The following is a 12452-nucleotide window of genomic DNA, read 5'->3' as shown; positions in this document are numbered from 1 at the left end:
CAGCTAGACAGCAGGAAGAATGGAAGATTTGACAGATGTGCAGGTTTGGGGAGGGCAGCGCTAAGAGGGGAGAGAATGAAGTAGTTGGTCGAGTGGGTCAGTGAACAAGGACAACAATAATAAGAACCAGAGCTGGAGTTTGTTTTTGGTCTGTGAATGCCCATTCTTTATCTCCCTAAGTAGAGAAGGAAGTGAACTAGAGTGGGGAGGCATGTGGAGCACTGCTCCAGACACTCCCAGAGGGCTGCTGGGTTCACTTCCTGTTGCTGTGTAACAAATGACCACAAATTTCCCAGCTTCAAACAACACCCATTTATCATCTTCCAGTTCTCAGGGTCAGAGGTCTGGGCAGGCTCAACTGGGTTCTCTGTTTAGGGACTCACCCGGCTGCAGTCCAGGTGTGGGTCAGGCTGGGCTTGCACCTGGAGGCTCTGGGGAAGAATTGTTGGCAGAATTCGGTTGCTTGTAGTTGTAGGACTGAGGTCCCTGTTCTCCCCGCAGGGCTGTTCCCAGCTTCTAGAGCCCGTTCTCACCTCTTTGCCCTGTTACCCCAGAGCCAGAAAGAATCTTCCTCTTGTCAAATCCCTCTCAGGTCTGGAACGTCTGATGTCTCTTCTGCTGTGAGTCAGAGAAATGTTTGTTTTTAAAAGGCTTGTGGTTAGGTTAAGCTGCCCAGATAATCTTGAGGTCACTGATTCGTAACCTTCATCACATCTGCAGAGTACCTTTTGCCACGTAAGTCGCATAATCACAGGAGTAACACCAGGGAGTGAAGGTCATGGGGCTGAGAATTCAGCCAACCACAGCTGCCCAGGGTGTGGTTCCATCTGACCTTGAAATGACACCTGGAGATCCAGGACCTAGGGCCCCGAAAACCCGTGACTGAGGGTGGTGGTGGGGAATGGTGAGCGACACAAGGAAGGAAATATCCTCCAGGAGCCAAACAGAGAAGGACTTTTGGAGGCAGAATCAGAGGAGGAATTCAGCTCCTTTCATCAATAAGCATTTTTGCTGAGAAGTTTCTTTGCAAGGCACTGTTAAGCATTAGAATAATGAAGGAGAATGTGGGATCCCTGCCATTTAGGAGTCCAGAGGCTAGTGAGATTATGAGATATCTCCTAGACTGGTTATGCTGTCCTGATCAAATTTGTACACTGAGAAATCTACGTATCTTCAGGAAAGTACTTTTATATATTTTACAGACCTCCCTGAGTACCTGCTGCTACTGCAGCCACCAGCAACTTTCTACTCAACGGGGTAACTCAGGCCCTGAGAAGCAGGGACTTCAGAACCAAGGTTGTGGTTCTGAAAGGGACCTCAAGGCCTCAGAGGGCTCCAGCAGAAGTGGCAGCAGAGGTAGGGACCAGAAGCTTCACATTATAGGGAAAGGGCCTCCACGGAGAAGAACAAGAGGCTACCTTGCTCAGATCAACCATAAACTACCGAAGATGGATCATTCCCTATATTATTTCAAAACATCTTCAGAGATAAGACTTCCTCAGTCTCCTTCATAAGGCTAAAGTTCTTTACCTTTTCCCAACCTGTAAATTCTTTTCCCTTTGTTCATTCCTCTGTGGAAATAAAAAGCAAGTGCTTCACGCTAGTTTCACAATAATATGTTATGCAGCTTTCTTCTGAGCATTCAAATGAATAATGTTTGGAACTTTCCTTATTACTTAATAGCATCTGGACCTGAGCAAAAAGAGTAAGGTCAGGTAAAAATGGAGCTCTAGAAAAACTCTCTTCAGGAAAATGTGGGAACAAGGATAGTAGGCTCAGATGCTTTCCTCCCCCTTTTTTGACAGGCTGCCATGCACAGTTTCTCAGGTTGCTAACTGCACAAGGGCACAGCCTGTCCTCCATCTGCCAGGTTATGCTTCCTGGCACAGAAAGGGTGTCTTGTTCTAATTTGAATAACGTACTCTGTAAACTTGTAGAGCCCTGTTCTTTGCACCTGCTCTCTCCTTATCTTGAGCTTGTGAGTCACAGTGAAATGGATGAAAAGTAATCAATCTCTTGGACAAAAAGCAGGGAAGGAGCATTGGAGACAAGAAGGAAAGCCATGGAAAAAATTCTTAGGGAAAGGTAATAGGGAAAGGCAAAGAGGGGAAAGGGAGGTGACCATAAGACCTCCTAATTAGAAGTTTAGGAAACATGGTTTGCCCTGTTCAGCGACCATACTACTAGAAAATAAGCATTTTCTTTAAAATAACACTTCATTTTCAGTCAACTTCATGAAAAGATAATTGCATTGTGATTAAGCTTATAGACATAAAATTAAGCCTAATGCCTTTCATTTCACTTTTTTTGTTTGGTTTGTTTGTTTTTGCTGTTGGCGTTTTGGTTTGGTTTGGTTTAGTATGGGGTGTTGGGGTGCCTTTGTATATTCCACAGATATTTCTTGGTACTGATTATGATTCACAGCACTCTCCTAGTTCTTATATGTAGTCTTTGTATATAGTGGTCCTCAATCTTTAGAGTGCATAAAAATCACCTGGGCAGCATGTTAAAAATGTAGCTTCCTGGGCCCCCTCGCAATATAGCTGCAGGATCTCTGAAGCTATGGTGTGGTCAAACACTCAGGCAGTTCTAGTGATACAAGGATAACACTGACCAAGGTTGCTGTAGGGATGGAAAGAGTATAACCCAGAGTTCCTTGTCCGCAAAGAGCATGTAATGAGTCAGGGAAATAAAATGTAGATATATTTCAGTGGATGCTGAAGAGCTAGATGAGTAATAGAGAAGACAGATAATAGGGAGATGTTATATGGGGAAAAGAATATTCCTAAATAGAGTTCTCAGGAGACTTCAGGAAAGAGATTGCATTTCAACTGGGCTTTTAAAAGAGGGGAGAAGCCATTTCAGGTGGGGAAAACAGATGAATAAAGGCACTGCGATTTCATGCAGTGACAGACAGCTCAAAGCAACTTAGGGGACACGGTATCTCCTCATTGCATCGTTGGTGATCCCTCTTGAACCACAACCTCATTCTTCTTCCTTATGAGGTTGCTTTTAAGAATCCTGCATAAGAAGTTGCACATGTACATCTAAAGAAATATTAATCAGAATAAAGACTCAGACATAGAGAATGGACTTGAGGACACGGGGAGGGGGAAGGGGAAGCTGGGACGAAGTGAGAGAGTAGCATTGACATATATACACTACCAAATGTGAAATGGATAGCTAGTGGGAAGCAGCCGCATAGCACAGGGAGATCAGCTCGGTGCTTTGTGACCACCTAGAGGGGTGGGATAGGGAGCGTGGGAGGGAGACGCAAGAGGGAAGAGATATGGGGATATATGTATACATATAGCTGATTCACTTTGTTTTACAGCAGAAACTAACACAACATTGTAAAGCAATTAAACTCCAATAAAGATGTTTAAGAAAAAAAAGAGAAATTAATCAGTGTTTAAATATATGCATGAATTATGTATAATTACAGCCTGATTTGTTTAAGTGTCTCTAATGTTGAAAAACAATATGGATTCCAAATGGCATCTGATTATTAAATTCAGATGCCAGAGCCTTTCATTAACAATGAACTTTTTATTCCATGTACTTCGTTTGTTCTTTATATGTTCCTTCGGAAGTGGCAGGGCTACAGACATCTCAAACTATACTGCCAATCAGTGAAAAAAAGGAAGTGGTCACACAATTAGATGTGAAGACACGCTATCAACCTTTTGCAATGTGGAGACTTTGTTTATTCATACAACCCATATTTGGAGTTCATTCTTTTTAAATGGATTCTAAAATCCCAAGTGTTGTTACTGAAGAGTGTTTGATAATTCTTTCTCACTCAAGTAATTTTGAATATCAGAACACAATTTCAGAAAATATATTTAGTAAAATCAGAAGGAAACAAAGAGCACTCTCTCTTTTGCTGATACTCACCATAAATACAAAATGAGAAAAGTAGGTATTTGTATAGTATTGCATGACTCTATTATTTAGAGTACAAATCATTGATGTGGCTTTTTTAAAGTGATAAATAAATGTTGTGTGGCTTCTGCTAGAGACTATATCTAAAGTTTAGTATGTATAACTGCATGGATAGAAAAACTATTAGTGGAAATACCTTTATTTATTCTTTAGATGTACACTCATAACTTGTAAACTTTTTTTTATCACCATCATCAATTATATTCATGTGTGCCCAGGACAATTCTGAGCCTTCTAAGCTGCAGCTAATGCTATGTTGTATGAGTGATATTTTGTGTGTGTGTGTGTGTGTATTTGAAAAAAACTGTTCCTGTGGCTTTGCTTCTAGAATGTGACTATATCAAATATTTGGGATTACTTTAATCATATTAGGATTAATTTCTACCAAATTGATTTTGACTGTTATATTGCCATTCCCAATCTAGTACATATATATGTGTATGCATATGTGTGTGTGTGTGTGTGTGTATATTTTTTTTTTTTTTTAACACATAGATCATATTTGAAGTTTCCTTGAACAACTTTCCCAGCCTGGTTTCACATTGGTTATTCATTAAGGAGTTGATCTTCTGTCTCTTCTCCTCCTCACTGTAAATACTTTTCTACTCTTCTCTCAGGCCAGGTGGGTGCCCCCCAGAACACTATGCTTTCCTTCCTGGCTTGCTGCCTGTGCTCTTGTTTGTGATTCTTCTGTGCACTTCCCAGGACCCAGCAGACAGCAGAGCACTTGTCTACTGCTCTGTAAGTTCTGACCCGTGCCTGGAGTCGGGCAGCCTTTGAGCCCTTTCCTATCTCCAAATTGATGAGCTTGTGGATCCCAATATGTAGACACACACGCATAGGCCCCTGGTGTACTCTTTCCCGCTCACAAGGATGTGGCACTTTTTCTAATTGCTTGAACAGTTAAGTGGATCTCAGTTCACATCTTCCAGGCAGTACTTGGCCAAAACTTCTGAATATTTAATCTCTGGTGCAGGTTTAGTTCAGTTGGCTGATATCCTTCCAGTTTAAAAAAAAAATGTGGATGAAGTGTGAATACACTGTTAGGTTTTTCATCTGCATTAATAATTAGTATTTTCCAGATATTAAGTTTCTGCTTTTTATATTGCGTTTTTAGGGACATAGTACGGTCAAGAGTCTGTACTCATTGCTTCACACAATATGCAGTTCCTGAGATAACTATATAATTCCGAATGTTGATACACCCATAAGAGAGTTTGCTTTTCCTTCTCACACATCTGTTTTGCTTTATGCAAGAGAAATTTCTCATGCCAGAATGACTTTCAGTGGATATAGGCAATCTGCTTTATGTTGAGCCTCTGCACTTCACAGATGCAAATGTTTAAAAAGCAGTGAAGTTAACATAGTTATTTCTTCATCTGAAACGTTGCCAGTCACTACTTTTGTCCTTTAAAAAAAATCTTATTGTGTTATAAATCCATTGTGTGTAATTCTTATAGCCTTGCCTCATAATTCTCATATAAGAACTGAATTAACTCTTCAGTGGCCTCCTAGGATGAATTTCAAGGTCCCACTAGTTTATATTGCTAGCTTCACTGTGTCTTCTTGATAGAACTTGGGTTCTTAAGGAGGGAATAAGGGATGCAGTTTCATTACCCAGAATAGAATCCCACTAGCCAAAAGAGCCACCCCTAAGAGTTTAGCCTTATCAATGGGTGCCCTCCATTATTAAATCAACAAATACGAACACCCGTTGCCTCACTCTGCGAGGAAGTGTGGGCAAGGCAAAAATATATGGATGCCAACCTCAGGAAATGTGCAGTCTAGCTGGACAGATGAAACCTAAAATAACAACGGCTGGCAGTGCATGCTAAGTGTCAACTATCCTTCTGCTTCTGTGCTCTTGCTGCCCCGCAAGAAGAGAGAGCCCTCAGCTTCTCACACCCACACATCCAGACACTTGCTCCAAACCTTAAATTGAACCCGACCCTTCAGAACCTGAATTTTCCACATAAATTTACCTAACTTTTCTTGTATTGCTAAGTTGTTATATGGTAGAAAGCCATCTGCATAGCAAGAAGTTTAAGTACATTAACAGTAGGTCAAAGATTCAAAGCCTTTAAGAGCTGGAGAGAAGTCCAACCACGATCATTTTCTGGTGCAATCGAACATGGGAGGGTTCGGTGGTTGAAAGTTCCTGAAACTCTCAAAGCACAGGAAGGCCGAGTACAGATTCTGGTAGAAGATGTTTAGCTAATGGAGTCCCTGGTGGCGCTGACTGTTTGCAGAAGGAAGCTCTTGTGTTTTCTGAAAATGCGTCCTCAGTAAAAGCTCAAAAGCCATTCATTCCATGCTAATTACAGTTTCGTGATTGAAGGTACAGCTCTGTTGGTGTCTAGAATTAGAACAGCAGAGTGCGTCCCCCAGAACATGAGCTCACGTGGCAAAAACAGACAAAATCCACCCCCACCCCCACCCCGCCCCTGCCAAACTGACTGTCGGCAGAAATCTGGGTCTGCTTTCTGAAATGGAATGTAGGTTTCCAAATTCTGTAGACAATCTCTTTCCAAAGCAAATGAGAAACAAATAACTCACAGGCACCCACTTCATTTTTCAGTTCAAAGCAAGGAGAGTTTTCACTATGCTGTTTCTGTCTTTTCACAGCTGAGTTCTCCCCAGAATCCTTGTACCAATGGTACTAGAAATTCATGGGATCAGAGACCTGGTTTGGGACATAAATGGAATCACTTCCATTCTTATTTCCCCTCCTGCCCTGACTTCCTGCATAGCAGGCTCTGTCTGCATCTGTCTCCAAAAGAGAAATGACTGTCCTACTCTGAGCACTTGAAGGACAGACAGATTAACATTCATTCTGCCTCAGTAGGGAGATCTGCAGGGGCGGGGGGCAGTGAGGCATAGGCCTGACAGGAAGTTGGAGAAGTGAATAGAGATTAGGAGAGCAAGTTTGCTAAGGGTAAGCTGGGGTGCAGCGCCTTTTCTCCTGGGATAGCAGATGGACTACTGTCTGCCTAATCCAGGGGTCGAGGAGAAAGCTCGCCATGCTGCATCACTAGACTGAGGTTTCCCAGTGGAGGGAGGGGGATAGGCCAGAGATGAACCCTGCTTTTACAGTCTACATCTTCTGCCAACATTCAGCTGCACCGATTCCTGTCTGAGACCGGGGGTCCCCGGGTCAGCTGGAATCACGGAACCAGGCAAGTGGGCCTGGAGCTTAAGAAGTACGTCGATGGGATGGGGTTCAGGGCCAGGCCTACAGGCCTGCTGTGGGCAGAGCAAGGCAGGCCCCAGGTCTCATGGGCAGGTTGCCAGGACATGGTTATCAGAGCAGGAGCCCAGGGCTGAAAGCCTACAGGCAGCAAGTGTGGCCAAATGCTTTGTCCCAAACAGCTGCAGGGTTGCCCCTGCCTGGTGTCAGGCCTGGTTTGGGGCTCTGGCCGGCCTCAGCCTGACCGCAGCATGGATCTCGCAGCTCCAGCTGAAGGGCAAGAAGTGCTGCTGACTCTGGAGCTGAGCCAGACCTGACAGCCCCTACCCTCCTCCCCAGACATGCTCCAGATCATCTGTGTCCTTGTTTGTTCCTCACTTGTTCCGGCTCCTCCATGGGGCTGGCCCTCGGTGTAGACACACGAGAGAGTCACCCACAGTATGTGCCAAAAGGCCTGTCACCAGATGCTTCTCCTGCTGGCTGGAGGTGGGCCTGAACTCCTCTCCATAAGAGTTACTTGCCTGGTTAGCCCTGCTCAGTGAGACCCCAGTGCTGCTGCAGAATAGAGCTGGGCTCAAGTCCACACTGCAGAGGCCCTGCCCAGGTGAGGCCCAGCCACGGGGGCCAGCCCCGTTTCCTGACCCTCCCTCCCACTGCTCAGCAATGCCGTGTTCTTCCTGTCCCCCGCACATATGCCACATGCTTTCCTGCCTCTGAGCTTTTCCTCATGCTGTTCCTTTTGCCTTGACTGCCCTTCCTTGCCTTCCTCTGCCTGGTAAAATCTGGCTAATCCGTCAGTTCAAACGTAACCTTCCTCGGTAAAGCTTTCCCAGGCAGCACCACCACCTCCTTTCCTGGCAGAATTAAGTCCTAATTGCTCCTTCCTCAGCGACCACTCAGCACCTCTAGCCCATTATGGCGGGCTAAATCGTGTATATTTTTTGTTAGATTCCAAGCCTCTCAAAGACAGGGACCTGAATGTCCGTTCATTCATCTTTGTGTCCTCTCCCAGCACATCGTTTGTAATTTACACAGTCTTATTGCAAATCTGTTTGTAATTTACCTGGAACATAGTTTGTAATTTACACATCTTATTATAAATCTGTTACCTAAGATGGAAGCCTTTAGCACTCATTAACATTTTAGTTCTGACTAGTTGAGAAAGTCAAAAGGAGGGCAAGTGGAATAGCTAATATTTATGCCTCTCTATGTGCTGCCCCCCATCAGTCCACATCCAACAGAAGTGTCAGCCAGGACATCGGCCCCAGCAGGGAGGGACTGGACAAGGCGGGCAGAGTCCATCCAGTGACACTGCAAACAGGGCGGAGGTGTCAGCTGATTGAGTACTGAGCTGTCCTGAAGGCGGAGTGAGATTGGTCCCTGGTGGCCTTCCAAAGTATTTGGCTTTCTGAAGCTGCCTGTGGCTCCGGAAATCAGGGAAATGCTTTCATGGGGGTGCTTCTCTGTGCTGGGGGGTATAAATGCAACATGAAATGAATTTCCCTCTACCCAGTACAGGATGTGCTCTGCGAGCATGTACCCCATGCCAGCTACGCACACAAGGATGTGCACTAGGATAGTGTCCTCCTGGCCACCCTGGAGGTGATGCAGCCCTCATCAGAAAAGTGTTGTAAGGGCTTCCCTGGTGGCGCAGTGGTTGAGAGTCCGCCTGCCAATGCAGGGGACATGGGTTCGTGCCCCGGTCCGGGAGGATCCCACATGCCGCGGAGCGGCTGGGCCCGTGAGCCATGGCTGCTGAGCCTGCGTGTCCGGAGCCTGTGCTCCGCAACAGGAGAGGCCACAACAGTGAGAGGCCCACATACTGCAAGGAAAAATAAAAAAGAAAAGTGTTGTAAAAACCACGCGGATATATGTGGAATCTAGAAAAATGGTATAGATGATCTTATTTGCAAAGCAGAAATAGAGACACAGACGTAGAGAACAGACTTATGGACACCAAGTGGGGAAAAGGCGGGGGATGAATTGGGAGATTGGGATTGACATATATACACTATTGATACTATGTGTATCAATGAGAACTAATGAGAACCTACTGTATAGCTCACGGAACTCTACTCAGTGCTCTGTGGTGACCTAAATGGGAAGGAAATCCAAAAAAGAGGGGATATATGTATACGTATGGCTGATTCACTGTGCTGTACAGTAGAAATTAATACAACATTGTAAAGCAACTATACTCCAATAAAAATTTTTAAAAATTAATTACTTAAGAAAAACACACAGAGTCAGACATTTGAACGCTAATGGGATATCTTAGTCCATTCAGGCAGCTATAACAAAATACCACACACTGGGTGGCTTATAAACAACAGAAATTTAATTCCCACAGTTCTAGAGGCTGGGAAGTCCAAGTTCAAGGTACTAATGGGGTCACAGCCTGGTGAGGGCCCACTTCCTGATTCACAGCCATGACTTCTCCCTGTGCCCTACAAGGTGAAAGGGGAAGGGATATCTCCGGAGCCTCTTTTATGAGGGCACTAATCCCATTCATGAAGCCTCCACCCTCATGACTTAAGCACCTCCCAAAGGCCCCGCTTCCTAATACCGTCATCTCTGGGGGTTAGAATCTCAACGTACAAATTTCAAAAAGACATAAAGATTCAGACCACAGCACTGGATGTGTGAAGCTATTAGAGAATTACTGTTAATGTTCTAGGAAACATTGCTCATCTCTGCCCATTAAATCACTATTAATGTGATGATGGTATTACAATTATGTTTTTTGAAGAAACCTTATCTTTTAGAAATATATACTGAAATATTTACAGGTGAATTTTATGACGGCTGGGATTTCCTTTGATACAATGTGGGGAGGAGGGGGAAGCAGGTAAAGGTGGAAGAAGATTGGCCACAGGCGGATTATTGCTGGAGTTGGATGCCTTGGTGCTTGTTATACTAGTCAGTTTACTCTTTTGTGTGTTTGAAATTTTTCATAATAAGATGTTTTTTAAGTATGTAGGAGAAAAGGTGGAAATAAGTTTACTTTGTTCTCATCCCCTCAATTCTTGGATTCACTTTATTATGTTTCTTTGCCTTGCCCAAGATCACCTCTGAAGCTTAGGGAAGAGGATCCAAATTACTGGCTTCTCCACCCCTCCAGCACCTTCTTAAAAGGCCTTTCCTCAGGTTTCTCAAATATGTTTAAGGCCTTGTAAAGAAGACTCGTCTCCTCCCATTGGTCAGGTGGGGGTGGGGACAGCCCTGGGTTCTGGACAGCATATCTGCGCCCAGAGCGCTGGGCTTCGCCTCCTGCTGGGATGAAGCACTTACCTCTCCCCAGAGGTAATGGGAGAGATGCTTCATTGATGACAGGTTATAGAAGAGAAGGTGCCACTTCATTGTGCTTGTATCCCGGGGGAGCTGGCAAGGGCACCTTCTAAAAGAAAGACAGCTTCACGGGGCTAACTCTGCTTGGAAGCCAACTGATGAAGACGTGTTATCTGATAGAGCTTGGGGACCACCAGCCACTTAGGAACAGACAGTGTGGCGGGCAGGCTCAGCCCTGAATCATTTAATCTCTCAAACGTTTCCATTTTATCTCCCTCCACAGACTGGATGCTCTGAAGTCCATTAGCTTAATGTTCTCCGGAATAGATTTTCACCGGTCTCATTTCCACCACCCTTTTGTTTCTAAAACACCCCCCCACTTTGCATGTGCACACACACACACACACACACACACACACACACACACACACACGCTTCACCTTAGGATGCTCTGTGCTCATGCTATGGTCCTCAACCACTTCCCAGCTCCCTGGCCCAGCTTTTTCCTCCTATGCAGCCCACAGATATAGTTGCAAGGGAGCTGAGGAAGACTAGCTCATTCAGGGTGAGAAGGAGTGGAGGAGTAAGCACGGCAAGTGTGCACCAGCTTGTGGAGTCTTAAATGGAACCACGTAAGACTTAAGAGTTTGGGGGGATGTCCCCGTCTGAGTTAATATCTTGTCTAGCTTCCTGTCCATGTTCCACTTTCTAGTGGTGTGACTTGGAGGAAGCTGGCAGAGCCGTATTCACATTCCAGACGCCATGAGAGCTGTGGTTGAGAATGAGTACAGTGGACAACCAAGCTGGGATCCAGGAGGAGCCGAGAGTCGAGAATAATGAGACAAATCTAGCAGGCTGGAATGCGATCTGGGTAAATGTAAAGAACTGTGCTTGGGGCCCTTTGCAAAGAGCAGGGTGAGAAGGCATCTCTGACTGGGAACTTAATGTGAGGCAACAGAATGATGGGGCTGCACAGACCCAGAAACACATTTTTAAAAATCCAATTGCGTGGATAATTGAGATCGAAAGCATCGAAACCATACCATGTCCAGAAGGGCCGATCCAGATAGCATGTTTTGTTTCCTGTAAGTTCTGCAGGGAGCCGTCACAATGAACATTAACTGTTAGTAGGAAAGGTGTGATTATTTCTGTGATGCTGCCTGAGGCTGTGCGTTGCATGCAGAAGTTGGTCCATCAAGATCTTTCCTGTTGACATCCTCGTGGCATCCTTCAGGTATCAAATTGTTATGCGTGTCTGGGGGCGCTGTGACTCTGTTGTTGTTTTTCATTTCCTCTGAGTGGTGGTTAGTTTTGTTGCTGTTGTTGTTGTCTGCTTTAAGTTCCTGAGTTACACAGAGGGTGGTAGAGAGGAGGATGGGGCCAGAGTAGATTTTATAATAATAACAACGATCACAGTGAAGGCCACCATATTTTCCCTCTATTTGGTGCCATGCACTGGCTCCGCACTTTGCATCCATTGGCCCCTTGAATCCTCACAGAAACCCCAAGAAGATAAGTGGTGGTGTTATTCCTATTTTATAGAGAAGTAAACCTTAGAAGAGTTAAGTCATTTGCCCATGTGCTGCACAGCTGGAAGGGGTCAGAGCTGGATTTGAGGTTCAGTTATTGCCCGAGTACAGGCTCTTCCTGCCTTTCCGGTGCTGCCCTTTGGACAGCCTGAAGGGACTGTTCCTTGATGTATTCCTTGCGGGGCTCAGCGCTCTGGTGAGTGCCTCGGGCATCCTTTCTGGGTGCGGGCATATACCAGAGCCTCGGAGCCGGCGGGGCTCTGGCAGTGATAAACAGAACTTGGAAATCTGCTTCAAGTGGACATGCCAGCTCACCCCACCGTTTTCCTGATCAGAGGACAAAGCGGTGTTGAGCATATATTTATCCTCACTTATTATCATACCCTCTCTTTCCTGTTTGCTTTTCTGGTCAAGGTCAGAAAGAGAGTTTTGCTTTCTCAGAAATAGTTCTTACTGCCATGGAAAAGAGAAGACAAGTTTGCATTTGCCTATTCCTTCTGCAG

The 12452-nt window shown here is 45.0% G+C and overlaps 1 protein-coding gene across 3 annotated transcripts in view; it reads left to right on the top strand.

Annotated features, from left to right (window-relative positions):
* ARSB (arylsulfatase B) overlaps positions 1–12452 on the top strand; it is a 187940-nt gene that overhangs the window by 138135 nt on the left and 37353 nt on the right. The window contains exon 7 of one of the 3 annotated variants that reach the window (XM_073802235.1): positions 1203–1276. The exons of the other annotated variants lie outside the window; for them this stretch is intronic. Within the exon in view, the coding sequence (XP_073658336.1) occupies positions 1203–1261 (59 nt within the window). The 3' untranslated portion in view covers positions 1262–1276. Of the gene's footprint in view, positions 1–1202; positions 1277–12452 lie in introns of those variants that run through there. 3 annotated transcript variants of the gene reach the window in all.

The sequence above is a fragment of the Tursiops truncatus genome, chromosome 3 (assembly GCF_011762595.2).
Source record: "Tursiops truncatus isolate mTurTru1 chromosome 3, mTurTru1.mat.Y, whole genome shotgun sequence".
Lineage (NCBI taxonomy): Eukaryota > Metazoa > Chordata > Mammalia > Artiodactyla > Delphinidae > Tursiops > Tursiops truncatus.
Note: the sequence above shows the minus strand (reverse complement) of the source record. Positions and strands in the feature narration are given on the sequence as shown.